This window comes from Mus musculus, chromosome 9, assembly GCF_000001635.26.
Source record: "Mus musculus strain C57BL/6J chromosome 9, GRCm38.p6 C57BL/6J".
Classification (NCBI taxonomy): Eukaryota; Metazoa; Chordata; class Mammalia; order Rodentia; family Muridae; genus Mus; species Mus musculus.
Genome location: NC_000075.6, coordinates 14,547,976 through 14,575,852, shown reverse-complemented (window position 1 = coordinate 14,575,852; position 27,877 = coordinate 14,547,976). Strand labels below are relative to the sequence as shown.

Genomic DNA, 27,877 nt, shown 5'->3' with positions numbered 1-27,877 from the left:
TGCTGTCTGATGCTACTTCCTGCCATCTTGTACATCTTTCCCTGGCTTCACCCTTCCACCCAAATCCCTGGTTCTTTCTTCCAGACTTTGAGAAACTCTTGCTCTGACCTCTCACACAGAAATCGCTTCTCCAAAATTCCTTTCTTCGGAGAACAAGACTCCACTTTCAGCATGGCTTGCTTGTCTCTTCTGGAGAGCAGAGACCTGCTCTGCCTGGTCCACTGTCTTCCTAGTGAGAGGAATGTGATAAATACTACCTGAGCCTTAACCTGCCGCTTAACTTAGCAGAGTGTGAGGAAGTGCACGGCTGACCCCTGCTGAGGGAAGCCACTGACAGTGTCTGTGCCGGTGGCCTTCCTTGGTCTTCCATATGTCCTCTGGAGTCTGATGACTGGTCCTCTCTTCCCTTGCAGCCGGCCCTGCCAGCTGCCTTTTCCATCTACGGTGCAGCAGCATAGCCCCATGTCCTCTCAGACCTCCTCCATCGGTGGTACTCTGCACTCCGTCTCCCTGCCTCTTCCACTTCCCATAAGCCTGGCGGCTTCACAGCCCCTACCAGCCTCCCCCAACCAGCAGCTTGGACCGGATGCCTTTGCGATTGTGGAGCGAGCCCAGCAAATGGTAGAGATCCTGACAGAGGAGAACCGTGTGCTTCACCAGGAGCTTCAGGGCTGCTATGACAACGCTGACAAGCTCCACAAGGTATGTACGTGACATGCCAAGGTAATTTGATAGATCCTGGGAAAGAGAGAGGTAAATAATGGGCTGTCGTTGGCAGGAGACCATGAGGTGCTTGGGATTAATTTCTGAGCCACAGGATGTATCAGAGAGCTCTTAGGAGTCTGATGGCCTGTCTGGGCACTTCCTGTTTTGAATGCAATTCAAAGGAAGGAGGATCCTTGGCAGCCATTCTATGAACACAATTCAGGACTCACCAGCTGCTCATGATAGCTCTGGAAGGAGAAAGGCCTTGCTGAGGATGGGACAAAGGGAGAAGCAACTCCTGTATGAGGAGGCCTAAGGGAGAGTCACATGGTACCAAGGGAGTCTGCTCTCTCGACTCCCCCGCCTGGATGACCTGTCTACTTGAGGGAAGGACTGAAAACAAGGCTCTAGCCTTCTGGTGACGGGGTGAAAGCACAGTGCTTCTTAGCTGTGGCTTAAGGTCCTGCCGTAAGCAGTCGCCTGCCACAAGCCTCCATGTGTGCTGGGCTCTTTCAGTCCTTTTTTTTTTTTTTTTTTTTTTGTCTTCTAACCAAATAATGAGCTACGACTTCACTTATGGTCCCTTTACTCTATAGCACACTCTTGTCTCCTTGTCTCGCTCCTGTGAGTCCCTGTCTTCTCCCAAAGAGCCCCTTCAAACTTCATGTCCTATACACATATATTTGAAAAATATACTCAGTATTATGTGTGATTCTGAGTTTGGTTTACTTCTCTTATATAGTAATCTGTAGTCCTATCAATTTCCCTGCAAATGACATAAATTTATTTTTATATGTATGCTGGTTCTGGGACTAGCAGCTGCCTGCTTGCTTGCTAACGCTTTCCCACAAACTCTGGCTCTCACAGCTAGCTTCACAAATTGCTCTGGTCTCTGTTCCTTGCCCAGTGCTGTCAACGGCCATTTCACCCAGCTCCCTTTAGCCCCGTGGAAGGAAAACACTGGAGGCTTCATATTTTAAAACTGACCAAAGGCTGGGCAAAGATTATCCTGCCCCATCCTCCCTGGCCTCCACAGTTGCCTGCGGAGGCTAAACACTATTGGTGCCCCACAATACCCACCTCTGCAGTTTCCACTCCACTCTGCCATCTGCCCTGACTCCTACCCTCTCCCTCCTGGAAAACCCACCTCCATATCTTCACTCAGCAATTGGCTTTTGCTATCTTTATTAGCCAATCAATAATTAGAGAAACTCTACATACATACACACACACACACACACACACACACACACACACACACACACACACACACGGTATTAAATCACAATTTTTACCCATCTGTCTATTGGATGGGCATCTAGGCTGGTCCCTTATCTTGCCTGCCATTTCATCCAGTCTGCCCTGAGCTGTCCAGCTCTGTGCTAGAAGTTGTAGGTATTCACTTGGAAACACTGCTCTGCTAGGCTGTTTTTATGGCGGTTATAGCTACTTGTTGTTCTGTCCTCGCAGTAGGCTAAAGGCTCCACCATTAGTATTCTTGGTTTGGTAAAATATAAGCAAATAAACTCACACCTGCAGTTTCAACCCAGTCCCTTGCAATTCCTTTGTATACAATTCCTGTGTATCTGTTTATAGTTAGGTTGAAGTGCATTGGTTCTCTGTAGAGCTATTGGACAGACAACATTCAGCAATGAAACCCAGCCTGGCATGGAGAAAGGAGCAGGGTTTCTGGAAAGAATGTTGTGCTTAGAGTCTGGAAGTCTGCATTTGGGTTGGAATGCTTGAGTTCTCCCCACCTTAATATCTTCCAATGTGAAACCAAAACTTTATTAGTCATTATAAATGATGGTACAAAGGGACTGGAGAGATGGCTTAATGGTTACGAGTACTTGCTGCTCTTGCAGAGGACCTGAGTTCACAGTACCCATATTGGGTGGTTCACATCTGCTTGGAACTCTGGGGGATTCAACACTCTCTCCTGGACTCCTTGGAGACTGACACACATATGGTGTGTGGGTACACGAGTGTGAGACACATGGAGAGACATGTAAATAGCAAGCAAATAAGTAAATAAAATCTTTTAAAGGGGATATTTCAGTTATACCTAGGTTCATCCCATCCTCCTATCAGTAGTGAGATACTTTTACTGGGTGCTGTTAGACAGCATTACCAGAACTGAGAGACTGTTCTTACAGGGTCACTGTAGCTCTTATAGAGCAGCAGGAGGAAGATGGAGTAGATATGAATGAAGGCTGAGGCATAGAAAGACATCCGTGAAGATATAGTGTCCATATTCAGGGTGTTGGACAGTCAGCATCACAGAGGCCCTGTCACAAATACCGCTTTAATGCTAGGTCTTTATTACAGTTTGAAAAAGAGCTGCAGAGTATTTCGGAGGCCTACGAGAGCCTGGTCAAGTCCACCACCAAGCGTGAGTCTCTGGACAAGGCAATGAGAACCAAGCTCGAAGGCGAGATAAGGAGACTTCATGACTTCAACAGAGATCTCCGAGGTGTGTCTTGTTCTTTTATACGCTCAATGTCAGGTGTCTTTCTCGGCCCTTCTCTGCCCGATTTTTAATTTTGTTGCGTGTGTGTGTGTGTGTGTGTGTGTGTGTATGTGTGTGTATATGTGTGTGTATGTGTGTGTGTGTATGTGTGTGTGTGTATGTGTGTGTGTATGTGTGTGTGTATGTGTGTGTGTGTATGTGTATGTGTGTATGTGTGTGTATGTGTGTGTGTATGTATGTGTGTGTATGTGTGTGTGTGCGTGTGTGTGTATGTGTGTGTATGTGTATGTGTGTGCGCGTGTGTGTGTGCGTGCGTGTGTGTGTGTGTGTGTGTGTGTGTGTGTACACTGCAGAGGATGACTTTTGAGAGTTGGTTTTCTCTACCTGGTTGAGTCAGGGTCTCTTTATTTCTGCCATACTTAATGCTCCAGACTAGCTGCCTTATGAACTTATAAGTGATTTTCCTGTCTCTCTACAAGAAGACTGGGGTTACAGATGCAAACCATGGCTCTGAAAATCGATCTCAGGCATTCTGGCCTTCATGGTTAGTCTTTTCTATCTAGCCAGCCTCACCTTATTTTTTGAGGCTGGGGCTCTCTTGATGAACCTGGAGCTAGCTGATAGAGCTAGGCTGGCTGGCCATCAAGCAGAAGCCCTGGGGATCTTCCTGTCACCACCTCCCAGAGCTGGGATTACAGATGCATGCCACAGTATGCAGCTCTCATGAGGGCTGGGATCAAACTCAAGTCATTGTGCTTGCGCAGACTGAACTTTCCTGGCTGAGCCATCTTCCCAGCCCCCCAAGGGTTTTCTTGTGATAGCTTGGAGAGTACAGCATTGTCCCTGCCTCAAAACTGCTCATTCAGGGCCCTACCTGACTGTCCCTGTCATGATACACGGCTCTTGGCACTGTCTGTATTTCTCTGCTGTGTGATGGCTTGGGCTTATTCCTCCTTTGTTTATAGATCGACTGGAGACAGCCAACAGGCAGCTGTCCAGCAGGGAATACGATGGGCATGAAGACAAAGCTGCAGAGAGCCATTACGTGTCCCAGAGTGAGTATGTGTGTCTGTCTGTCCCAAAGCTGTTATCTTTAAAATATAGGAGCCTGAAGCAAGGCTCATACCAGCTTCTAATAGGTTTTGTGCTATTTCCTTTTTGTGAGTTAATTTACCCTGTGATCGACAGTCCTCAGATGGGAGTTTCCTCAGTCAGTCAGGGGCAAAGCTGAGTTGTCAGACCTCCTCTCAGGGATGTTGAGTCTGTCTATGTATTAGCTACTCTTGTGGTTGTAATGAAACACTTGAAACAAAGCATCTTACAGGAGGAGGTTTGAGGATAAGGTCCGCTATGGTGGGGAAGGGTGTGGCAGTGGGCATGCAGGACTGCTTGTTCATATAGGGTAGATCAGGAAGCAAAGACAAGAGTTCCGGCTTAGCTTGCTTTCTCCATTTTCTCTTTGTTTAGTTTGGGGCCCTCGCCCACATTCAGGGAAGGTTTCCTTCCTCCGTTATTTCTTTCTGAAAATGCCTAAGACATTTATTAATCTAATGAAGCTGTCCTATAGCTCCTTGCTATCTATTACCCCCTCAGGAAACAAGAGTGAACTCACTATTTAAATTAGTCATAACCCAGGAAAGGACAGGATACTCCGTGGTGGCATTTGGTGCTCTGGGCAAGTCCGAGTGCTAGCCTGGGGCTGCTTTCCCACACACATTTCCATGGGAATCATCATACTGCGTATTTCCATGGTTGGTGTCCTGGGAGCCTCTGAGCCCATTTCACCCAGGAGTAGGGCCAGTGTCTTTGTAAGCCTCCAGACTTTTAGGAAAATATTCTATTAATTTTACCAGAGGCAAATAGCATCAGGTGGGGTTTGAAAAACCATCAGCCAAAGTTTGAATTTCTGCAAATGGAATGCACCAGAATTATAAAATGCCAACTGTCATGTTTATTTTAAAAAGCTGTTTAAAAAATTGTATTCTGGTATATGTCACAATTCCTAAGGACATCATGAGTAACTGCTAACAGTTTAAAAACAATCGGAAACAACAAAAAAGTTAGCATGTTTGAGAAGTAGCCATCATCTTCTCATAACAGTATTCTGGCACATGGGTGTATCAAAGCCCTTAAACTTTTAAGACAAACCAAAAAAAAAAACAAAAACAAAAAAAACAAAAACAAACAAACAAAAAAAAAGAGGCCGGTCTGGTCTACAGAGTGAGTTCCAGGACAGCCAGGGCTACACAGAGAAACCCTGTCTCAACACCCCCCCCCCCAAAAAAAAATTTAAGACTGAGAAATAATAGACTAAATTTTGCGATTTTCAATAGTTTGGCTTAATGCCCTTTCCATCTCCCAAACTTTTTCATGAAAGTTTTGAGCTCTAGCTTTCTTTAAGTTCTGTCTTTGGCCAAGGGTCACAGGTGCTAGGCGGGCTTTTGCCGCTCGGTGATTGCCCTGTGCTCCAGCGTGTATCTGTTGCTGTTGATGTCATGTGTTTGCTGTCTCATCTGGGCTTACATGGGAAGGCTGTGCTGGCTGGTTTTATGTCAACTTGACACAAGCAAGAGTCATTGGAGAGGAGGGAGCCTCAATAAAGGAAATGCCTCCATATGATCTATAGGCAAACCTGTGAGAAATTTTCTTAGCTACTGACTGACGGGGGAAGGCCCAGCCCATTGACCTGGGGTCTTGGGTGCTATAAAAAAGCTGGTTGAACAAGCCAGAAAGGAGCAAGCCAGTAAGCAAGCTTACCATGACCTCTGCATCAGCTCCTGCCCCCAGGTTCCTGCACTTTTTGAGTTCCTATCCTGACTGCCTTCAATGATGGGCTACAATGTGGAAGTGTAAGCCAAATTAACCCTTTCTTCTCAACTTGCTTTTGATCATGGTGTTTCATCTCTGCAATAGAACCTAAGACAAAAGTGAAGTCCTGTGTGCTATGTGCATGGACAGTACTGATACCTTGCTTTTGGATGACTGTGCGTGGGCAGGGGGAGACATGCTGGCTGTGTTCTGTCAGGGTCCATATTGTAGTTCATGTCTTGTAATGAGCATTCATTTGGCCTCCCAGCCAAGGCTGAGCTTGGAATAACAGGGTTTGGTGAGCTCACATTGCTGAAGACTTTCATCTCTGGCTCAAAGCTGAAACATCAGCGTCAGGCATTGAGGGCCCCCTGGATTTATAGGGGACGGTTTGTTCTGCACAAACATGCTTTGCTATCTTTCAAAGGCATAGACAAAGGCCACAGGCATTTTTCAACTGCTTAGAGGTATCCCAAGGCTGATGTGTTAGGTAATTGAGTCAGAGAGGCCTGATAATGGTGCTCCCTAACTGACAGTGACGCTCCCTAACTGATAGTGCTGCTCCCTAACTGATAATGGTGCCCCCTAACTGATAATGGTGCTCCCTAACCAACCTTCCCACATGAGGTCTTCATGGCACACCTTTCCTCTTTCTTCAGCAATATCAGGATTCAAAATGTTTTGCTCTTCTGGTGGAGGAGCAAATGGATAGATTCAGGATGTTGCTTCATATTTACATAGGACTTTTTCCTTAGTGAAACCTGACAACCTTTTGACTATTGAGAAAATTAGCATGTCCTCCAGTTCCATTTCAGGCATCCCCCAGTGTTTGTACTTGCTAGCGTCCACAGTGCTGGAAGGTACCATGCATGTGTGCAGATTTGAATGACTTGTCCCCCAGTCTCAGGAATTTGATACTTAAGTGGTCCTCAGCTAATGACAGTGTATGGGAGACTTCAAAGGCATGTGGCCTTTTGGGGGATGTATGCCTAGAAGCAGCCTTTGAGAGTTGAAAGACTTTTGCCATTTTGAATTGACTTTCTCAGCTTCCTGCTTATAATTTGAGATGTGAGCTGCCAGCTCTTCCTGCTGCCACGCCTGTCTCCTGCTGCCACAATTCTGACCACAATGTGTACTATTCACCCTCTTGACTCATCATAAACTCTTTATTCTGTGGTTGCCTCGGCTGTGGTGTTTGATGATAGCAATAGCAAGATATCTAATACAGCATGTTACTGAAGTAAAAATATCTGTCTCACCCAGCTGTGAACCTGCAAGCTACAATAGCATCCATGTCAAGACATGTCCATGGATGCAGTAATGGTAGAAATGTGGTAAGAGCAACCAACCACTCTGAGGCACCCTCCACAAAGCAGAGTGCACACTGGACATTGTCAGTGAGGCCAAGAACCTGTGGTTAGACAGGTGACAGAGCCTAGGGGAACGGCGCAGCAACATGGCTCTTAAGGCAACTGTTGTACCTGTAGATCAGAGCAGCACAGCCCTCATCAGAGGGGCTTTCACAGTGTATGCTGATTGATTATGGCTTTTGTTTACTTTTTTATTTCGTTTTGGTTTTTCAAGACAGGGTTTCTCTTTGTACCCGTAGCTGTTGTGGAACTCAGTCTATAGACCAGGCTTGCCTCAAACTCAGAGATCCATTTGCCCCTGCCTCTGAGTGCTGGGATTAAAGATGTGTGTCACTGCTGCCCGCTGATTATGGTTTTTGTTACCTATGGATTTTTCAAGTAACTGCACTTAATGCCTTCTAGACCTTAAGCCATGTATTGACTTGCTTTTTAGTTTTATGCCATGTTAAGCATAAATCTAAGTTTAAATCACTATTCCTGTATTCTTCAAAGATGAGTGTAATTCCACTGTTCATCTGATGTTTTGAAAGCCAACTAGGTAGGCAGAGTAGGTAACAAATTGATGAAGGACTAATCTTGAACCAGAGAGAAAAGACATTTTAGTATAGAGGCTTGTTGGTGTTTTTTGCTGAGACCGAGAAAGTCAGTAACGGAGACTGGACCAGACAAGCAGGTGATAGATAAGCAGGGGTTGGTGGGCAGTTGACTAGTGGCATTATGGTGTAGGTATGACTAGAGCAACTAGGTGGTAATGCATTACTTACCTTTCTCATCGCTGTGGCCAAATACATGAGAAGAGACAATTTGCGAGAAAAAGGGTTTATTTTTGACCCAGGTTTGAGGAAATAAAGCCTGTGGCCGGAAAGGCACAGTGACAAGAACACGACGTGGCTGGTTGCATTCAGGCAGTCTGGAAACAGAAAGAGGACTTGGATACAAACCTCAAGGACCACCCTTGAGTAACCAACTTTCTCCACCTAGGTCCTATCTCCTGAAGGTTCCACAGTGTCCCCAAATAGCACAACCAAGTATTCAATTCCTGTTCAAAGCATGGCAGATGGTCACCCTTATTAATAAAATGCAGGGTCAGACAATGAGTTAAAGTTGAGCTATGGAGTCTTCCTTTGCATCTGTAGCCTGTGAACAGCTGTAATGAAAGACGCAGAGATGTGGGTGTGGACCCAGAATGACAGGCATGGATTACTGCATCTCTGCCTACTCATTAACATGTTCTGCTATTAGAGTATTATTCTCCCAGAAACTCTAGTATTAGAACAAACGAGAGCAAAGGTCATCATAACCTCAATGTCACCCATTCAAGGAGCAGCATCCTTTGCAAATGAGTCCTTTGAGACCTAGCAGTTGGTTCAGAGGAAGGCAAGACAGCCTAACATTAGTGGTGACACATGGATACATGTGCTGAGAGTAAGGGCTGGGGTGTAGGGCTGACAACCACCTTGACTGATGCAAAAAAAAAAGAGGGTAATACAAGATAGATAGTAAGAAGCTTTGTGGGTCTTGCTTGAGGTCATCCATGATGTAAAATGTGTAAGCCCAAAGGGACACACAGACATAGACACACACACACACACACACACACAGAGAGAGAGAGAGAGAGAGAGATACAATATTAGAAATTGAACTCTGTACTGCATAGTTGCCACTGAGTTCTGAAGGCCAAGGTGGGAACTACACAGGTCTGCTGGGCTCTGCTTAGTCATGAAACTTGCTGTTTCTCTGGAGGATCAGTGCATAGGAGTTTGAGGATCTTGAGAAAACCCCTTTTCTGTCCCCTAATGATTGTCATCAGTGGAATTTAGAGCTTTGTTTTATGGTTTTGTCTCTGTGTTTTTCTAAATTTTTACACACTGTAAAATGACAGTGTCAAAGCCAAATTGTTACTGAAGAATAAGACTGTAGGCCATTGGCTTGTGAAACTGAGCCTTCTTTGTCTTTTAGCTTAATTGTGGTCCCCACTTTCTTCCTATCTATCTATCTATCTATCTATCTATCTATCTATCTAGTATGTATGTATGTATGTATGTATGTATGCATGTATGTATCTAAAACTCCACCTCCACTTCTCTCCTCTCACTTCCTAAAGGTAGTTTACAACAAAGCACATTGCCTGGGAATATCTATCAATCTTAGTTACAACTTCTGAGTTATTAGGACTTTTAAAAAAACACTGAGGCTGTCTTCAGACACACCAGAAGAGGTCATCAGATCTCATTACAGATGGTTGTGAGACAGCATATGTTCCTGGGAATTGAACTCAGGACCTCCGGAAGAACCGGCATGGCTCTTAACTTCGGAGTCACCTCTCCAGCCCTAGAACTTTTTTTTTTTAGTAATTTCTTTATGAAAATTAATGACTACAAATTTCTGCCTGTTTTAGTCTAGGGAGCTAAAAATAAACAATTAGATATGGGGGAAGCTAGGTTGAGAGGTATGAAATGTCATCTTATTGAGTTTTTAAATGACTTGTGAAATTTTTGGATAAAGCACACCTGGCTAACTGGGCATGTGTGCTATTCCAGGGTGTAATAAGTCATAGGTGAGGCCTGTACAAGGGGCTCCACACCTTGCCGCAATCTTTCAAGGGAGCAAATTTCCCAAGCGTGCCTTCAAAGCTTGCTTGCCCATGTTGTATTTTAAATCTAGAACATTCGAGGGCTTCATTCACTTGGTTTAACTCTGGCAGACACCCCTGAGACAGTCAGGCCTTTACAGAGTGTGTCTGCAGGGTGGCTGTTTATACTCACAGGAGTCTTCTCTCACGTAAAAGCAAGCGGTAGTCGGTCCAAGCTCTGATTGCCCACGCCTCATGAGCAGAGCTGACTGAGGAAGGCTACTAGTCAGTTTTTGATGTCTAGCTGCCTCCAAGAAGCATGTTATGATTTTCACATGGATGGCTTTACAGTTGTTGTTTTGCTTGGCATTAACAGTGATAGAGTTGAAAATTGAGCTGCTTTATGTGGGCCGTATTCCTTCCACTGTATAGTGAGCTAGATGGATAGAAGAAGCTGACCACCATTTCAGTTTCATGCAGCCTCAGGGAGCCCTCACAGATACAGGAAGCCTGTAAGCCTCAACTCAAATGGTGGTTTCTTAGGGAAGCCTCAGCTGAGATGGCAGTTTCTTGGGGACTCCTTCTGGGGGAGTTGGCTCTTGCTGGTATACACTCCATGCATGTGCTCCACCTTCCCTCTGCCCACACTCATCACAAGTGTAAATTAGTAATGGCTTCTATAACCATCTCAGTCTTCCCCAGTCCACTCTGCAAAAGCGTAGGTCTGACCTGCCATCCCCGCCATCATCCCCATGCTTGGCTGTGTTTCCAGAACCTGCCACTTAGAGGCATTTAGTAGACATTTACTCAGTTCCCGGTGAGACGGCGGCATGACTTTTCATTTAAACTAGTAGTTAGATGTGATTTGCTGTGAACGCTTGTGTTCTAGGCCTTGACAGGCACACTCTTTCTGCTGAAGGATGTTAAGCACAGGTTTTGAAGCTCTGTGCTCAGCTCAGCAGCTAGAGCCCCAAAGCGCCCACGGAGGATTCCTAAACAAATAGATGGAGCCATGCTCCAGTAAAACTTGTTTAGAAAAAGAACAGGCCATCGGCTAGACTTGACCTACAGATCCTAGTTTACTAACCTCACTTCCCATCATGGTGGGAAAGAGAAAGAAGAGGAGAGGGGAGGGAGAAGGGAGGAGGCAGCAGTGGCAGGAGCATCAGCAAGGACTTCAGGGCTGGGATATAGGTAACGTTAGTACAGCAGGTGCTTGCCTAGAGTGCTCAAAGTGCTGGTTCCTCTTTCCTGGAGCAAGGGTGTGTGAGGCACTGCCAGACACCATATTGAAACCATTTGCTTCAGTTTCCTCACATGTCCGCTGGCTGACAGGAAGATGAAGAAGACACTGTTGTGACACTCTTGGTTTGGTGCATGGTAAGCCTTCAGGAATATTTATTAACTTTCATCATAGGTAATCAAAACTCTATTAAGCACCAGATACCAAAACTAGCATCTTCCATGGTTGTTCTAACCCTCAGAATGGTCCCACAAAATCCATCCTGTTTGTTTCTCGGATGGGATGGAGGATCTGAGAGATGACATCACAGTCAACCCTCAATGTAGCTACCCTTAAAGGTGCACAATCAGGCTGGCCCCACTGACATACCTTGCTGTTGCAAGCGTGCCGGGCACCCTGGGATCCCGTTCTGCCTGCTGCAGCTGGCAGCGGGCCTCAGGTACAGAGCTTCGGTCCTACCCTTTGCTCTCCTTACCCACAGTACTAAGTGTGCTCGGTTCCTGCGCTTGTTTCCTATGCTCCATTCCTGTTTGGCCTGCTGGCCTCTCACTGATGACTGACCTGCAGCCTCAGCCTTTTTGTCACCAGGCCTCACATTCAAACCCATGTGTTCTGCTCCTTCAGTGAGTCGCTCTTTCAATTGCTTCTCTGTTCAAGGTGCTGGTCCTCAGTGCCTGAGAGCTAGTTACATTACATTTGGTTACATTCATGAGTGACTGCCCAGGGGAAGAAATGTTCACTGAATGAATGCACCCACGGCAACGTGCTGGTGTAGCTTCCAGACTTGGCGTGTGTGGCAGGGAGGATCGGTAAGAATGCTCAGGTGGCGTGACTAGAGAATCAGATTCTGCTAAAGCTTCCCTTGGCGCTACGTGTCTCCTTCCTTTTTATAAATATGAATATCTGTATATGGTTTTGTCAGTTGTTCTGATTCACTTTCTGTTGCTATGATTAACACCATGATCAACAGCACTTGGGGAAAGAAAAGGCTTATTTGGCCTACAGGGGCGGGAACCTGGAGGCAGGAACTGAAGCAAGAGGCCAAGGAGGAGGGTGCTCACTGGCAAGGTTGCTCGCCCTGGCTTGCTCCCCCTGCTTTTTTATAACTCAGGGCCACCTGCCCAGAGATGATACTGCCTACACTGGGCTGGCCTTCTCACCCCAGTTATCAGTTAATTAAGAAAATATCCTATAAACCGGCTCACTGGCTGATGCAATGGAGGCCTTTTCTCAGCCGAAGCGCCCTCTCCCAGGTGGCCCTGGCTCTGTAAAGCTGATAAAGTAACGCGCATATCAATCATGAAGATGGTCTCTTGTTTGAGTGGCTTCATGGGATTCTCCTGTAGGAGTTAATAGTTCAACCAATTCCTTCCTTATTTTTGGTTATAATGAGGATTGAATCTAGGTGTGCCGATTCTAGGCCGAGCTAAACCTCTAGTCAGCCTTTGACTTTGCCTCTTGAGACTAGACTTGACCAAGTTGTCCAGGTTAGCTTTCAAGTCACCGTTGCCCAGTCAGGCCTTCAGCTTCCTGAGAGTCTGGGATTTCAGGCATGCACCACCCGGTGTGGCTCCCTTATTCTCACCTGTCAAATTCTTTCAAGCATTTTAGTATTGTAGAAAGCACATCTGCATGATGCATGTGTAAAAGGGAGAAGATGCCGCTTTTGTAACAAGAAATGTCTTTTCCATAAGAAGCACTCGTCCTGGACACTGCAGCCTTTCCAGTTCGTTGGAAAGCTGATCAGGAAGGGGGAGAGGTGGCTAGGTCCCAGTCCCACCTGCAAAGGCCTGTAATCATCTTCTTTTGTTGAATGGAAGAACGGCTTTCCTAAAGCACAAGTTCCTATCCCATCTAGACAGGACTAGAGGAAAATCTGGGGCCCTTCACAGGAGAAGGCAGTCAGGCTGGAGCCTGGAGCTCCCTTGTCGTGCTGCAGTGAAAGAGCCCCTCTCTCGGGACCTTGCTTTACTGTTCTCTGAATGGGAACTTTGCAAGGGGTGCCTGCCCTTTCATCTGAGGCTTGGATGATGCCATCAGGGGAGGCCGAGAGCATAAAATGAAATCATACAAGACTTAATTGTGAGTATCAGAGTCAGTGTTGTAGAAAAGTGAGTCCAGGAGAATTTGGGGGCTGTTGGCTCCTGGGCGTATTTCCCTCTTCCTTCTCGCTGTGCTGGGATCAATCCTAGGACCTTTTGTGCATGCTTAGACCATGCTCTCCCACTGAGACACGAGCCAGTACCTTCTCTCTGGAAGCATGTCCTGAGTAGAATTAAGGTGGGCTTGAGACAGTTCTCACGTCACTCATCCTCCACTGTTGCCAAGCCGCAACAGCAGCTGCAGCAGCATCTCTCTGCCTTGTGCACAGTTTTATCTTCAGTCCTTGCCATAAGTAGCCTGACAGTGCCCCTCAGGCCCAGCATTTCCTGATGGAGCTAGCTCTATTTTTTCTCCCTTCCAGACAAAGAATTCTTGAAGGAAAAGGAAAAGTTGGAAATGGAGTTGGCAGCAGTGCGTACGGCAAGTGAGGACCATCGGAGGCACATCGAGATCCTGGACCAGGCTTTGAGCAATGCGCAGGCTAGAGTGATCAAACTGGAGGAAGAGGTGAGACCAGCATGGGGGAGGAGTCGAGCCCAGAGGACTCCCCTGTGGCTCCTGACCCAGCTACATTAACCAGAGCCACTTTATAGTTGCCAAGGCAAGGGAGGGAGAATTGTGGGAAACAACCCAGATGCAAATGAATAAAAAGTTTATCCATCATGGAACCAGACAGAATCTGAAATACAGGTATTAATAATATAGTCCAAGAGCCCACAGCCTGTCTATTGGTAGGAGGGGGCCCAGTGCTGCAAATGATTGACACGACCAGAAGCCACTGGTGTCTGTACAGAAGAGTCGCTGTGGCCGTCTTTGGGCTCCTGATTCTAAGGCAAAGGACGGGTGCAGTGGTGCTCAGCTGACCCACTTGCTTCCTGGTTGACTGTGCTGTAGCCCACATGCTCAACCCCGGAAATGCTGATTTAGAAGGTTATGATGAAGCCAACTTTCTAGCTTACCTTTGTAGCTGCATTGACTATCCCTTTAACCCCAGAGAGGAGACAGGAGAACCGTGTATAGGACTCAAGCTAGGGACTCTGAGCTGTAAGCTAAGCAGAGGAGGATGACAGGTGTTACCCCAGGGCTGTGCCCTCACCTTGTCGCTCCCTGTAGAGATGCCTGGCACATCTGCGATGGGGCAACTTAAGCAGACATCATCTTGGCAAGTAGATGGTCTTGAGGAGTCTGATGGACAGCAAGAGAACACATCAATACTTAACCTGGCACTTGGCACAGAAAGCAGCAAGGGCTGTGCCTGTTGGGTGCATTTTATCCCCACCAATCTTGTGTAAACGCTCAAATGCTAACACTAGCAGGAGAATCTTGAGGGGCAGCCAAAAGCATATGCCTTGTCATAGAAAATGCCCTTTGATCTTGTGGACAGGATGTCTGCTCTGAGCAAGGGAGGCCTGGATGCCCCTGGATGCCCCTTGTTCTCAATGAAATCACTTGTTGAGGCCTCCTCTTCGTGCATGAAGCTAAGGGAGGTTCTATGTTGTAAACTTTTATTGTGACCTTTTAAAGTGTATTATTATTGTGCATGCATGGGGGTGGAGCATACATGTCACAGAATGCTTGGGAGCTCAAGGGACAGCTTTTGTGTGAGTTCCAGGACTGAACTCAGGTTGACAGGCTTGCACAGCAGACTCTCACAGCGGGGCTCGGAGAGCAGGCACCTCTACCTGCTGAGCCATTGTGCCAGCCCTTTTGTTTGGTTTTAATATTCCTTATAGAAATGGAAGTCATTTATGGGCCCTTGATGGGCTGGTCACTAATTCCTGAACCCTGTCGTGGTCTTTGCTTGGCCTCCCCTGCTCAGCTGTGTTAGGCTGTTAGGCGGATGACTCAGGCACTTGGCTTTACTCCCACTCCCTGTTCTTTTATTGTTTTAAAATTTAAATTTATTTTATGCATCTGCATATGAAATCTGAATCACAAACAGCTGTGATATGCCACATGGGTGCTGGGAATTGAACTCTGGTCCTCTGGAAGAGCAGTGCCCTTAACCACTGAGCAATCTCTCCAGCCCTGCACTCCCTGTTCTTATGCACGTTTCTTTGGAAGGGTTTTGATTTGGTCCCAGGGTCTTAAAATACTTGCCTTGTACTAGTTTACCAGGGCTGTCACAACAGGGTTGTAGAGCTAGGCCACTGCCAGTGTGACATACAAGCTTCCCGGCTCACCAGCTACGTGACTGTGACCAAGTCATTTTGCCTCGTTGCCCTCAGCTTTCTCATCCCCCATGTAGAAGTGGAATAGGGCATTGCTCCTTGTCCCCAGGAGGGTGCGATGAGATGCACTTACAGAGCAAAATGTCTGGTACAGTAGCACTCTGAAAATGCCGTCTGGTAGAATGTCTGTCATGAATCATCCTCAAGGGAAATGCTCCTTGCCAGCCGTAAGGCTGAACCATGCAGGGATGGATCCACACACTTAAGGATCTTACAGCTGCTCAGGGATAGTACTCCTTCAGTTAACGTTACACATGGAGTACCTGCTGTGGGTTGTCACTGGCCCATGCATCGGAGACACACTGCTCGCTCTGACCAGCAGAGACGTAGACACACACATTCCATGGTGGCTGTATACGCATAGCTCTGCACACAGTGGTAAGAACGTCTGGCAGTTCATATGAAGCATTTGCTCCAAACCGCTAAGCTCAGGAACCTACCTAACAGACAGGTTCTATTCAAAAGCCTGCTAATGTAAACAAGCAAAGGCGCCCTGAGAGAGAATCACCCAACAGTCAGGTACAGCTGTAGCTGCCTGGAAGGCTTCTGTCTTATTGTGGTGGCGCTGGTAGTGTGAGCAGAAGTAGGCAGGGCTCGTGGCAGAGCTGCTGCACAGCTAGAAGCCTCCCTCAGCTGCAGGCTGCCTTGCCAGGCGGGCGTGTCGCAGCCCGCTGTGTGACAGTGCTTCAGCACTCTGCTGAGTCACTAGTAAGGCATCTATCTGTTCCACCAGGTGCTAAGAGACAGGAAAACAGCATCCGGTGTCTTCTTGCAGAGCACCAGATCCAGGAAATGTTTTGGCTTGATTTCTTGGCCCCAGTTGATTCCCAGGAAGCAGGAAAAACACCTGGATTTATGCACGTGAACCAGATTCCCAGGGCAGACAGAGCCCCGAGCACTAAGGGTTTGGCACCGTGGGTCATGGCTGTAAATCCATACCTGATGGTATGTTTATGTAATCATTTAACATTTTTTCCACTTCCTTAGGCATCCCCACAGGTGCTCTCTGTGTCCTTCCTGTCCCCTCAGGAAGCTCCTTAGCCAGAGGAGAAAGTCACTCCAGAAACTGCTGAAGTGAGACTATTGTTCACCAGCAAATATACAAATGAGTGCACATATGTGTATGCATACATCCAAATTATGGAGATAGAAAATTCCTCTAGTGTAGAAATAATTGTAGCATATTTGTTACATATGGTGTTTTTACTATATTTATCATATATTGCTTTTTATAGACATAATTTTTATTTAGTAGAGAAAATTCAGAACTACATTTCTTGTTGTTCTTGCAGAAATAGCTCTTCTACTACAAACATGACAGATACTTCTAAAGATTGTCCTTTCTCTTCTTTTCATGGATCTATGTATTCATAGCTAGACAGATATGGTTGTAATAATGTAAATAACTTCTGGTTTAGGGTTTTTTATTAAACTTTAGAGACTAGGCATTTCTATACACTAAAAGCTTTCTCTTAATCTCCTTTCCATTGGCCGCAAGTGCTATGATTATAAACCAGTAATGAGTCAGAAAGTACAGAGGTGTTCCCATGACCCTGTACAGGCAGAGCAGAGGGCCTCCCACCCCCAGCCTCCTGGCCACCTTGCTGTACCTGCCATAGGCTTCTGCAGGATGGAAAGGGTGGCTCACACTCCTGCAGCTCAGCTGGGGTCTCCAGCTTGTCTCCCACCCGGCTGCAGTAGTCAGTGGTGTCCACTCTGCAAGGTTTCACTCTCTTCTTCAGTTACGAGAGAAGCAAGCCTATGTGGAAAAGGTGGAGAAGCTGCAGCAGGCCCTGACCCAGCTGCAGTCAGCGTGCGAGAAGCGAGGGCAGATGGAACGCAGGTTGCGGACCTGGCTGGAGAGGGAGCTAGACGCTCTGAGGACACAGCAGGTGAGTGACAGGCTGAGGGACTGGAGAATCAGATAGAATGGCTTACAGATTCACCCAGAAGCCCCCTGGGAACTGTCCGATGGACTCGAGCACCTGCATGGCCTCCTTAGGGACTGGAGTCTCTGAGGTGAGGCTGGAAAGAAGGGAATGCATTTTAGGTGACCTTACATAGGGGACATTGATTTACCAGGCCTGAAGGACAAGAACACAGAGGCAGAGGAGGAGGACATGTAAAAGACAGGGCCTTGAAAGTGTTGTAAGGGCAGGGCAGCTAGATGCAGCTATGGAGGGAGAAGTCTGTGAGGTGGCTTCAGATGAAACAAGGGCCCAACTGTGGGAAGGAATTGGCCAGATGGAGAGAGTGACTTCTTCCTATAGTCAGTGGAGAGCAAGCACCTAGAACAAGGTTCAGGGTAGGGGAGCCTGCAATAGACCAGGGAAGAGGCCCTAAGGAGGCAAGTGGTAAACCAGGGGCTGCCCTGAAGTCTAAGTGCTGACCTTAGCAAGCCAAGGAAGACCTGCAAGTAAGGGAAAATAGGGGTCACACTGATCAATGAGTTCATTTGAGGGAACTCAGAGCCACCTGTAGTAAGACTGGCCATGAACTACAGTTCCTCCTGCGTCTCTGCTGTGTCAGCTGCTTGGGAAGCTCAACCGTGAGCAATGGCAGAGAGGAATGCCAGCCCAGGCACCATACATGTCTCAGCAAAGAGAATTCCTGCAAGAAACACCAGGCCAGGCAAGCCAGAGGCTCCTGCCTGGGCTGCTCTGAAGCTCGCCTGGCTTCCTAGGGAGGTGAGCGAGCTCTCTCTGAAGCTTCCAGGGGTGTGCACTGCAGGCTCCTTGGAATCATCTACTGTACAGGGCAGTGTGGTTGTGGCTGCACCTGAAAGCATGCTCTCGGGTCAGCTCAGCCCCAGTGCATGGCAGATCCGTGCATTCTTTCTGGAAGAGTGTCCTTGACCGAGGAAGACAGTGTTGCCAATATTTCCCAAAATGAAGAAGAATCCATCCCTGGCCTCCCCATCTTTTCTCCACAGCAGGTTCTGGTTTGTGAGGAAAGGCCTGTCTTCCTCTGGTCCCTGTGCTCAGCTGGCACGGGACAGACCCTGTTCTCCAACAGCCAGTCTCTGTTGCTCAGCTACTAAGACCTCCATCTCCCCACCGAGGGCAGTGATAGTATCGGACAGTAGACCTTAAGACCTCTGGCTGGCACCATGAGCTTAACTAGAGCCAGAAAAAATGTGCTTTTCCAGTCAACGTGCTGTGGTTAGATCACTTGTATGTGGATCTTTTATTTTGGGGGCTGTGAAGACAGACTCAACTCAAGGACCATGAGACTGGAATTATACATGCATGCTCACCCCCACTTTCATCCCTGCACACTCTCCTCCTACCCTACACACACATGCTTACCCCCTATACAGGCTCACCCCCTAACATGTTCACCCCTTACATAGTCACCCCCTAGGCACATTCACCCCAACCCACATACATGGTCATCATGTGCACATTTGTGCCCCAACATACATGGTCACTCCCTGTACATGCTTGCCTCCACTCACACTCATCCATGAACATCAAACACTAGTACACACATGCACACACACACCCATGCATACCTACTGCCCCACTGCTCCTCCCTCAGACAAGTTTGCTCCCATGATTCTTACTTCCATGCATTCTTGCTCCATGCCTCCTCACGTCAGTATGAACAACATAACTCAATTTTCTCATCTATAAAACAAGGGAAGAACATTACGTACCTCTTGTATTTGCAACTGCAGTTAAGAAAAACTGCACAGGGCTCAGACTGTAGCTCAGTGGTTCAACTCTTGCGTAGGGTGCATGACACCACAGGACGCTCCTGCCTTCTGCCTCCTTAAACTTATTTACCCCAAAGCAGATGACAGAGTGTGTCAGAGTGAAGAGAGGAGGAGGGGACGATGGGTGAGGGAGAAGTCTGAATCTGACTCTTCCCAGTGTCAGAGACATCCAGAGAGCATGCGCCCTATCTCCTCTTACTGAGAGGAGAGTGGCCGTGCGGCGCCCTAAAGATTTCTGCCTTCCTGTGTATCAATCACCCCATTGCTTCTCTGTCTCAGGCCTGCAGCAGGGTAGGCCACAGTACCTTCTTCCCAGGTGACAGTCTGCCAGCTGGAACCTGCATGTTTGGCATCTCACCTTACTTCCTGGGCCTTTCTGGTTTTAATCTTCCAGTAAGAGAGAAGGCAGGCTGAAATGGCTCCTAGTAATTTTAAAGAAAGTGCCCCAAGGCCAGGACTTTGTCTTGTTCTCAGGATTGTAGTGTTAACTAGAGTTAACTGCGAGGTATACAATGAGATGTGGAGCCAGGCCTGAGTTGAAACCCAACTCTGCTATGCATTGGCTAGAGGCATCAAATTGTGAATAGTCTCTTGGGAGCCTAATCTCTGTGTGTAAAACTGGAATAGTGTGTGTGTTCTTCAGAGCAGAGCCATGTGGGCATTAGATGAAACAGAGGTCCATGGAGGTAGCCTGGGACAACCTGCTGAATCAGGGTGGCTCTTGTTAGAGAAAGGGAGCCTGGCCTGGCTGATGCTGCAGTAAGGACACTGCAGGATGCAGGAACTAAGTGTCGATAGTCAGGCAGACGCTCTGTGATCTGTCTTGTGGCCTGTTTAGAACATCATGATATTGTGTGTATTTCTCCAGAAACATGGCACAGGCCCTCCAGTCAGTCTCCCAGAATGTAATGCTCCTGCCCTCATGGAGCTGGTGAGGGAGAAGGAGGAGCGGATCCTCGCCTTGGAGGCCGACATGACCAAGTGGGAGCAGAAGTACCTGGAAGAGAGCACCATCCGGCACTTTGCCATGAGCGCAGCTGCCGCTGCCACAGCCGAGAGGTAAGAGGTGGTCCCAGGGTTCAGGGCTTCAGACAGATGGGCAGGACACAGTGGCTGACAGTAAAACGCATTCAGGAACAGCCTGGGCTAGAGCTAAACTTTGTCTCAAAAACAAATGAAAAGTTCAGGGCTCCTAAGGAGGTCCAGAGACGACTCTCCCAGGGAGCAATATCTACATTGTTTTAAATTTTATAAACTTCATTATTTAAAAACAAAAACAAAAAACTTGCAAATAAAAACATCACACAGAAAAGCCAACTAGGTCCAAAGTCCATACAACTAAGTGAACTTCTACACAGTTAGAATTGGTATTCAGGGTGGAAAGCCGGGAGCTTTGTATTAGATTTTATACTTTTAGTATCAAATATATTTTATGTACTTATCTACAACCCAAACCAAAACAAATCTATGACAGAGTTAAAACTGGAAAAGCTATTAGCTTATATCCTCTTTGCTAACTCATGTCCATTTTTCTTAAACACTTGTTTCATGTGTGTACATAAGTGTGGGCACATAAATATCACGAAACACGTAGGAGGGGATATCAGAGAACAATGTTGGGAGTTCACCTTCTACCTTGATTGAGGCAGGGTCTCTCCATAGTCTTTCCATGGAATACACCAGCCTTGTTGGCCCCAGAGCTTGTGGGGGTCTCTCTTCTCTGCCTCTCATGTCACCATAGGGACATGTTGGGATTACAGACACGTGTACTAAGAGTCTGATCATTTACATGGGACCCGGGGATTGGAACTCAGGTCATGCTTGCATGGCAATCGCTGGGCATCTTCCCAACCCAAGAAATTTTAAAATCATGGTGCTGCTTGAAGACACACAAGTTCTGGTATTAAAGCAGAGCTCCACTCCCAGCATCCACATCAGACAGAAAAGTTCTACAAGGTGAAACAGTGTTCCACTCCCACTTAACCAAACCTCTCGCTCTAGGGCATCCTGTGCCCTCTCCTGGCATCTGTAGACAGACAGACAGACACACACACACACACACACGACAGATAGATAGATAGATAGATAGATAGATAGATAGATAGATAGAGAGAGAGAGAGAGAGAGAGAGAGACTGAGACAGAGACGGGGGGGGTCGTCTTGGTCATTCTACCATGGCTTTTCTGTCAATACAGTGGGAAAAGGACAACACAAGCTGTTTTGAGAAAGATTGAAATCCCGAGCTCTTGTCTCCATGCTGATTGGCTATAGAGAAGTGGGCAAAAATGACTGTTTATAGCCATTATATTTTGAGTTTCTAGTCAGGTGCATGTGTCACATTTATAAGCATTGATCTTTAGACAAATAATATGGTCTTTGTCCACCAACTGTTTTTGCTGTCTGTTGCTAAATTTTTTCCCTTGGGGAGATGTGAGCAGCATCTACCACTTCTTTGTAAAGGTCCCAAAGTCAAACTGTAGCACTCCACCAAGGTCACCCTGGAGAACCAATGAATTTATTGGACTCCCTTACCGAGAGTGGGAGGGGTTACTAGAAAGTCTTAGCCTGATGATGGCGCCCCTGGAGGGATGGACGTCCTCTCCCCGGTTTTCCCTACATACTCTAACCCTTCCCAGGGCTGTGAGACCATGTGCAGACTTGCACACAGCTCTTTGGGAAGAGTGGTATTTGGTTGTGGACTTCATGACCCCACTCCCTCCTCCTATCAGAGGCTGTCCATGAGCCCCACTGAGATGGGGATGGGGATCTTATAAACATGGAGGTTGCTTTACTCAGAGGCTGCCACTTACTTCTTTATTCATCTTGAAAGCTTTGGCGAGGGTTTTGAAGTGGAATTTTTTGTTGTTGTTTTGATTTTTTATGTGTGGGCAAGGTTTTGAAATTTCACAGACTTCAAAGCAAAGCAGTGTTCCTTCAGGGTTTCTGGACAGTCGCTCTCTCGGTTGTCTCTGACTAAAGTGCCTACTGGCTTACTCAGCAGCACAGACATGAATTTTTAAATTTGCTTCCAGTGCCGCAAGAGCTTTTTCAAAGTAACTTGATGGGAAATGTTCCTAGCTACTAGCCCCTGTGTGGATGTTTCTGGGCACCCCAGGGTGTTTATGGTTCTGTGTATCGGTTCAAAGCATTCTGCTTGCTTTCTCTGAGATTCGCTTTCCTGACAATTCCACGACTGGCCACACTGTTTACTTTTCTGGGTCATGTTCTCACTCCTGCCCTTTCAAGTGCTTGTTTTTATCATGATGCATCTTCCCTGAGACCTTCTTCATAAAGACAAATGAAACTTAGAACCAGGCTGGAGGGGTAGTGGAGGACTTGGGTCCCTTTCTGTCATTACAATGACAGTGCCCTCGAAATCACCATCTGTGAACACACTGTAAGAATGAACGCCAAGTGTACCATTTCTGCTGTTGCCTGCATGAAACAAGGGCTCACTCATCATGAGCTATCATTAAGAAGGGTAAAGACCTACATACTGAGTAGCTACCAATCCCAAAATATTGAAACAGCAGCTATGTGGGTGATACATAGAGGCAGAAGTTGAGCTGCTGTTGGGAGAGCGAGCTAGGCTAAGCATCAGTACAAGGCAAGCAGCAAATGCAGAAGCCGTAGTCTCCGTGTGTCAGCGGACCAAGTTTGGGTGCCTTCCACACACCCATAACGTCACATAGCTTAGCGAACAGCCTTGATGATACAAGAAGCAGGAATTTTTGTTACTGAATATTCTTTTCCTGAGATACGGTCTCTTGTTTGTTTAATATTTCTTTTTTTAGGATATCACATAGGTATAATGCATTTTTATCTTATCCACCCCTCCTTCCAAGTCCCTCCCCTCTCCATAGTCCTCTCTTGAATTCATGTCCTCTCTCTCCCCCTCTCTCTCTGTTTTGTGTGTGCCTCTTTGTCTCTCTTTGTCTCTCTCTGCCCCTCTCTCCCTCTCTCTCCCCATCTCTCCCTCTCTCTTCTTCTCTCTCCCTCTCTCTGTGTCCCTGTCTCTGTCTCTCCCTGCCTCTCTGTCTGTCTCTCCCTCCCTCTCTCTCTGTTTTTTGTGTGTGTCTCTTTGTCTCTCTTTGTCTCTCTCTCCCCTCTCTCCCTTTCTTTCCCTCTCTTTCCCTTCTTTGTGTGTCCCTGTCTCTGTCTCTCTATGTCTCTCTGTCTCTATCTCTATCTCTCTCTCTCTCTCTGTAGCCACTAAACTGCTCTACTTCCTCAGCTGAGCATGGGATCTTGTTAAGTTCCCCCTTCCCCATCCATTCTAGAATGGTGACTGACATGCACTGGTCTTGTTCAGGGGCCATAGCTTTTATGAGTTCATGGTTGTCACTTCCCTGACATGTGCAGAAGACACTAGCTCACAGCAGTCCTCTTGTTCCCTGACTCTTTCCATCTTTCTGCCCTGTTTTCCATGATGTTCCCTGAGATCGCTCTCTGCAGTCACTAATTCCCTGTACTCTGGACTCACAATGGGTCTCTGTAATAATCTGTCTGCTGCAGAAAGCGGTGTCTTTGAGGGGGTCTAAGCAGGAATGTTGGTGAGGGCAGCCCTTTGACAGAATCTTAATTCTTTAAGTTTAAAAAGAAATTTGGGTCAAAATTTAGAGCAAGCTGCCAGACAGGGGACTTTTCTTAGACACTTTCCAGCATGGTGCCCTTGGGTCACATTTCCTGAAGTGTTTGCAAGATTTCCCATCCTGGGGAGGCTGACCCCCAAGGTAGGGTGCGGGAGTGGAGGAGGGCCTTTGGTTCCCTCTAGAAAGTAAAGGGCATCTGTTACAAAGCAAATGCTGCTCTCTCTGTTCTACTTCTATTTTCATTGAAGACAAAGGAAAGGGCTCTAGAGTCAAAGCATATCTCGTGTTCCTAGGGACACCACCATCAGCAACCACTCGAGGAATGGCAGCTATGGGGAGAGCTCCCTGGAGGCCCACATCTGGCCAGAGGAAGAAGAAGTGGTGCAGGCCAACAGGAGGTGTCAGGACATGGAGTACACGTAAGGACACCCACATAAGACCCCAGATCTGAGTGGAGATATCAGCTGGTGCTGGACTCCCATCCCAGCCCCTGGGCACACTCCTACTTTTCTATGTTCTAACTGGCATGAGCTTAAGGGCTCCAAAGACTCTTGCTCTGGAGAGAGTGGTATCCCATGCTTGAGCAAGAGACTCCACACAACAATCCCAGAGGGGACAAGTTAAGAATTCAGATGCCCCTCATAGTTCTGGGCATTTGTCCTTAAACCTGTACAATACTATGAGCTAAGAATGAAAAAGAAATACCACCCCCAAGGTCTAGAGATTTGGAGCCAGAGTTACTTATTTCCACCAAAGATAAAGAGCTTTAAACAGCCAGTGTGTGCTCCCCTGGCGGACACAGTGTCCAGCAGGAGTTTTGATGTCACTTGGATGCCTGTGGAGGCCAGTTCTGAGGCTCTCCTTGGGCTGAGAGAAAACAGGGCTTCCCAACCGAGCCAGAAACAGGTTTAGCAAGTATCTATCACTCATGGAAAGACCCCAGGCTTGTTGCTTATCGTCTTTGGCCACCAGTGGGCAAGTCATCTTCTCTCCTAGAACCTAGCCATTTCTTCATTTTTCTTTCCCTATAGAGATGTCCCTACAGACACAGTTTATCTAGTTTGGGGCCAGAGCTTCTGCTTCCCTGGTATCCCCGCCTCCACTCTTTCTCCTCGAGATGTGATCCACGGGCATCCTTAGCTTAGTCCTGGGAGTCCCCAGCAGATGGCTACTGTCACAGCCCTCCTGGGACTCCCCCATCTGCTGAGGCACCGGGAAGGTGCACTGTTGGATCTACATTGGAGAGCATGGAAAGCACAGCTTGAGAAGTTTGCAGATTGCTGATGGTTCACCATCTCTGCCGTTCTCCACCCCAAATCTCAGATTCACTGTGAAAGTCCCTGAGACAAGCATTCCAGAGTTTTCTAACTAACTGGCATTTTAGTGAAACCTTTGTTCTTTTTTGGTTTTGCTTTACAGTATTAAAAACCTCCATGCCAAAATCATAGAGAAGGATGCCATGATAAAGGTCCTGCAGCAGCGATCCCGTAAGGATGCTGGGAAGACGGACTCTGCCAGCCTGAGGCCTGCCCGCTCTGTCCCATCCATCGCTGCGGCCACTGGGACACATTCTCGCCAGACTTCTCTTACCAGCAGCCAGCTGACAGAAGAGAAAAAGGAAGAGAAGACGACCTGGAAAGGGAGTATAGGTGAGAAGAGGACCCTATAGAAGAGAGCATATAGAGAGCGGCACCTATAGAAGCCCTGAGGTAGCCAACCACCTTATCACTGCTTAGGCCTGGGGTGCCACCTGAGGTCAACTTATGCATTCTTCAAAGGGGGAGGAAAGCCAAACGTGTTGGATTTTGAGGGTTAAATGAGATACATGGATTCCAAAGGTTATGTGAGCTCTTGGGCTTGGACTCATCTTGTCACTGTTGTTAACAAGTCTTAGCAGGACAAGCCTAAAGTCCCTCAGAATGTTACTCTGGGACCATCTCTGCAACTGCCCTGCAGTGTGTCTATACCCGTGGAACAGGAAAGGATCAAGGAATGTGCCAGGAGGATCAGTGTCACGGATTAGGTCATTCTGTGTTGTGCAGGCAGGATGTTGAGAATTCTCCAGGAGTGGATCTTAGATGGAGTAGTATGCTAGAGTGCAGACATGCTGGTTCACAGGCTGGGCCAGTGAGCTGGGAAGGAAACGTCCAAGTCCCCAGTCCCCTTACCCTGCCTCACAGCAACTTCAGGGATCTATCCCTTCTTTGATACCTGTCCCTGACTCGGCACACATTTTCATTTCTTATATGCTTGGCGTCAATGTTCTCCAGCGCAGAGCCTCAAATGGGCCTGGCTGACTTGTCCCACAGAGTATAAGAGCTTCCATATGTAAGCACAGAGTGTGTGTGTGTGTGGCGGGGGGGTGGGGGGGTGTCAAAGCTCTGAACCAGAACATCTGTTTGAAGTCCCTCTACCAGTGAGCCCTATAACTTCACCTCATCAGAGAGGATCCATTGGGATCGCAAGAACAGTTCCCAACCCAGTGAGAGGCAGGTCTAGTTAAGAAGTCTGAGTTTATTCAGTTCTGTTGGAAGCTGCTCTAGGAGACATCTGTGTGATGAGCACTCAGGTACACATTGCCATGCCTGGGCTTCTATCCCAACATTTAACAGGTCGATATGAGGCCTGAGAGTTACACAGACCTAAGGAAGACTGGACATATGGTCTGTACCAGAATACCTCCTTGTCAGTGTGACTGGGGCCCATAAGGCAGTCATAGAAACAGGAGAGGCTCGGGTTCAGGTGGAGACCACCCTCACAGACTTCTGCATAGGACCTCAGGGTTCCCCAACTCATGCATAATGGACTTGAATGGACTTGGAGACCATCCACCTTCCTAATTGCTGGGCAGCTGATTCATCTCATCCCTTCCCCTACCACTAGGTTACTGTGTCTGACTCTGGAGTTTCACCGGGCATCCATAAGATGGGATTCAGGGCACCAATGGACCCCTTTTTTCCTCCTGAACTACCCCACTGGTCCAACGTGGTTTTCTGTTTGAATTTAGAATACAAATACCAACTCCATAAAGAATTTAATTATATGGAACTGGGCACATGATACAGGAGTATTTCTCACTTTGTCAAGCATGCACACAAGTACTTATTAAGGTTTACTAACTATATTATTGAGTAAATAAAGTTATCCCAATCTCGAAAGAATAATACAAGTTTTCTTACAAAAGGAAATGAGGGAAAACAGGTTATCCTTAAAAGCTGCTGCTTCTGCCTTCAGGATTCCTGCTGGGAAAGGAACACCAGGGACAGGCATCTGCCCCTCTGCTGCCGACCACACCTGCCTCTGCATTGTCCCTTCCGGCCTCTACCACATCGGCCAGCAGCACCCACGCCAAGACGGGCAGCAAGGACAGCAGCACACAGACCGACAAGAGCACGGAGCTCTTCTGGCCCAGCATGGCTTCCCTCCCCAGCCGTGGCAGGCTGAGCACAGCCCCTTCCAACAGCCCCATCCTAAAGCATCCAGCTGCCAAAGGAGCCGTGGAGAAGCAGGGTATGTGGCCCCTCCCTCCACTGTGCCTGGAGAGGTCAGGAAGCCACGTCAGACCATGTGTTCCAGTGCTGGTCACCACGTCAGACCATGTGTTCTTTGTTGTCATGGGACTAAAGTGTACCTAGCTATGCTTAGTCCATTGCTGCAGAAGAAGAGCACCCAGCTTTAGTGACCTGGTGACATGTGACATGTGTGTTCTATCCTCCTCCCCCCTGGGGTGGGGTAGGTAGAACAAACATAAGTAATTTGAGAGAAGGAGGTCTTACTTTGGTTCATGGTTTGGGGGACGGGACAATCTGTCATGGTATAGTCAATGTAGCAGTGTCTGAAGGGTGAGGCACTTGTTCACATCTGGGCAGACAGGAAACGGGGGAGGGGAGTCTGATTTGCAGCTGGCTTTCTCTTTGATTTTTACTCGGTCCAGAATCCGAAGACACTGTCTTCTCTGGGAGCCCCCTCCAGCCATTCTGCACCTCCCACTGGGAGATTCTCATAGTCTCCCCATGACTACACCAGGGTGTAGATGCTTGGACAAGGCATGACATTAGAAATGGT

At 47.4% G+C, this 27,877-nt stretch overlaps 1 protein-coding gene across 8 annotated transcripts in view; it reads left to right on the top strand.

Annotated features, from left to right (window-relative positions):
* Amotl1 (angiomotin-like 1) overlaps positions 1-27,877 on the top strand; it is a 121,009-nt gene that overhangs the window by 87,122 nt on the left and 6,010 nt on the right. For all 8 annotated transcript variants that reach the window (XM_006510667.3, XM_006510666.3, XM_006510670.2 and 5 more), the window contains 9 exons: positions 414-702; positions 3,034-3,178; positions 4,141-4,230; positions 13,633-13,778; positions 17,245-17,394; positions 20,089-20,279; positions 24,106-24,231; positions 25,232-25,461; positions 27,047-27,322. In XM_006510667.3, coding sequence (XP_006510730.1) covers positions 414-702; positions 3,034-3,178; positions 4,141-4,230; positions 13,633-13,778; positions 17,245-17,394; positions 20,089-20,279; positions 24,106-24,231; positions 25,232-25,461; positions 27,047-27,322 — 1,643 coding nt within the window. The remainder of the gene's footprint in view (positions 1-413; positions 703-3,033; positions 3,179-4,140; positions 4,231-13,632; positions 13,779-17,244; positions 17,395-20,088; positions 20,280-24,105; positions 24,232-25,231; positions 25,462-27,046; positions 27,323-27,877) is intronic.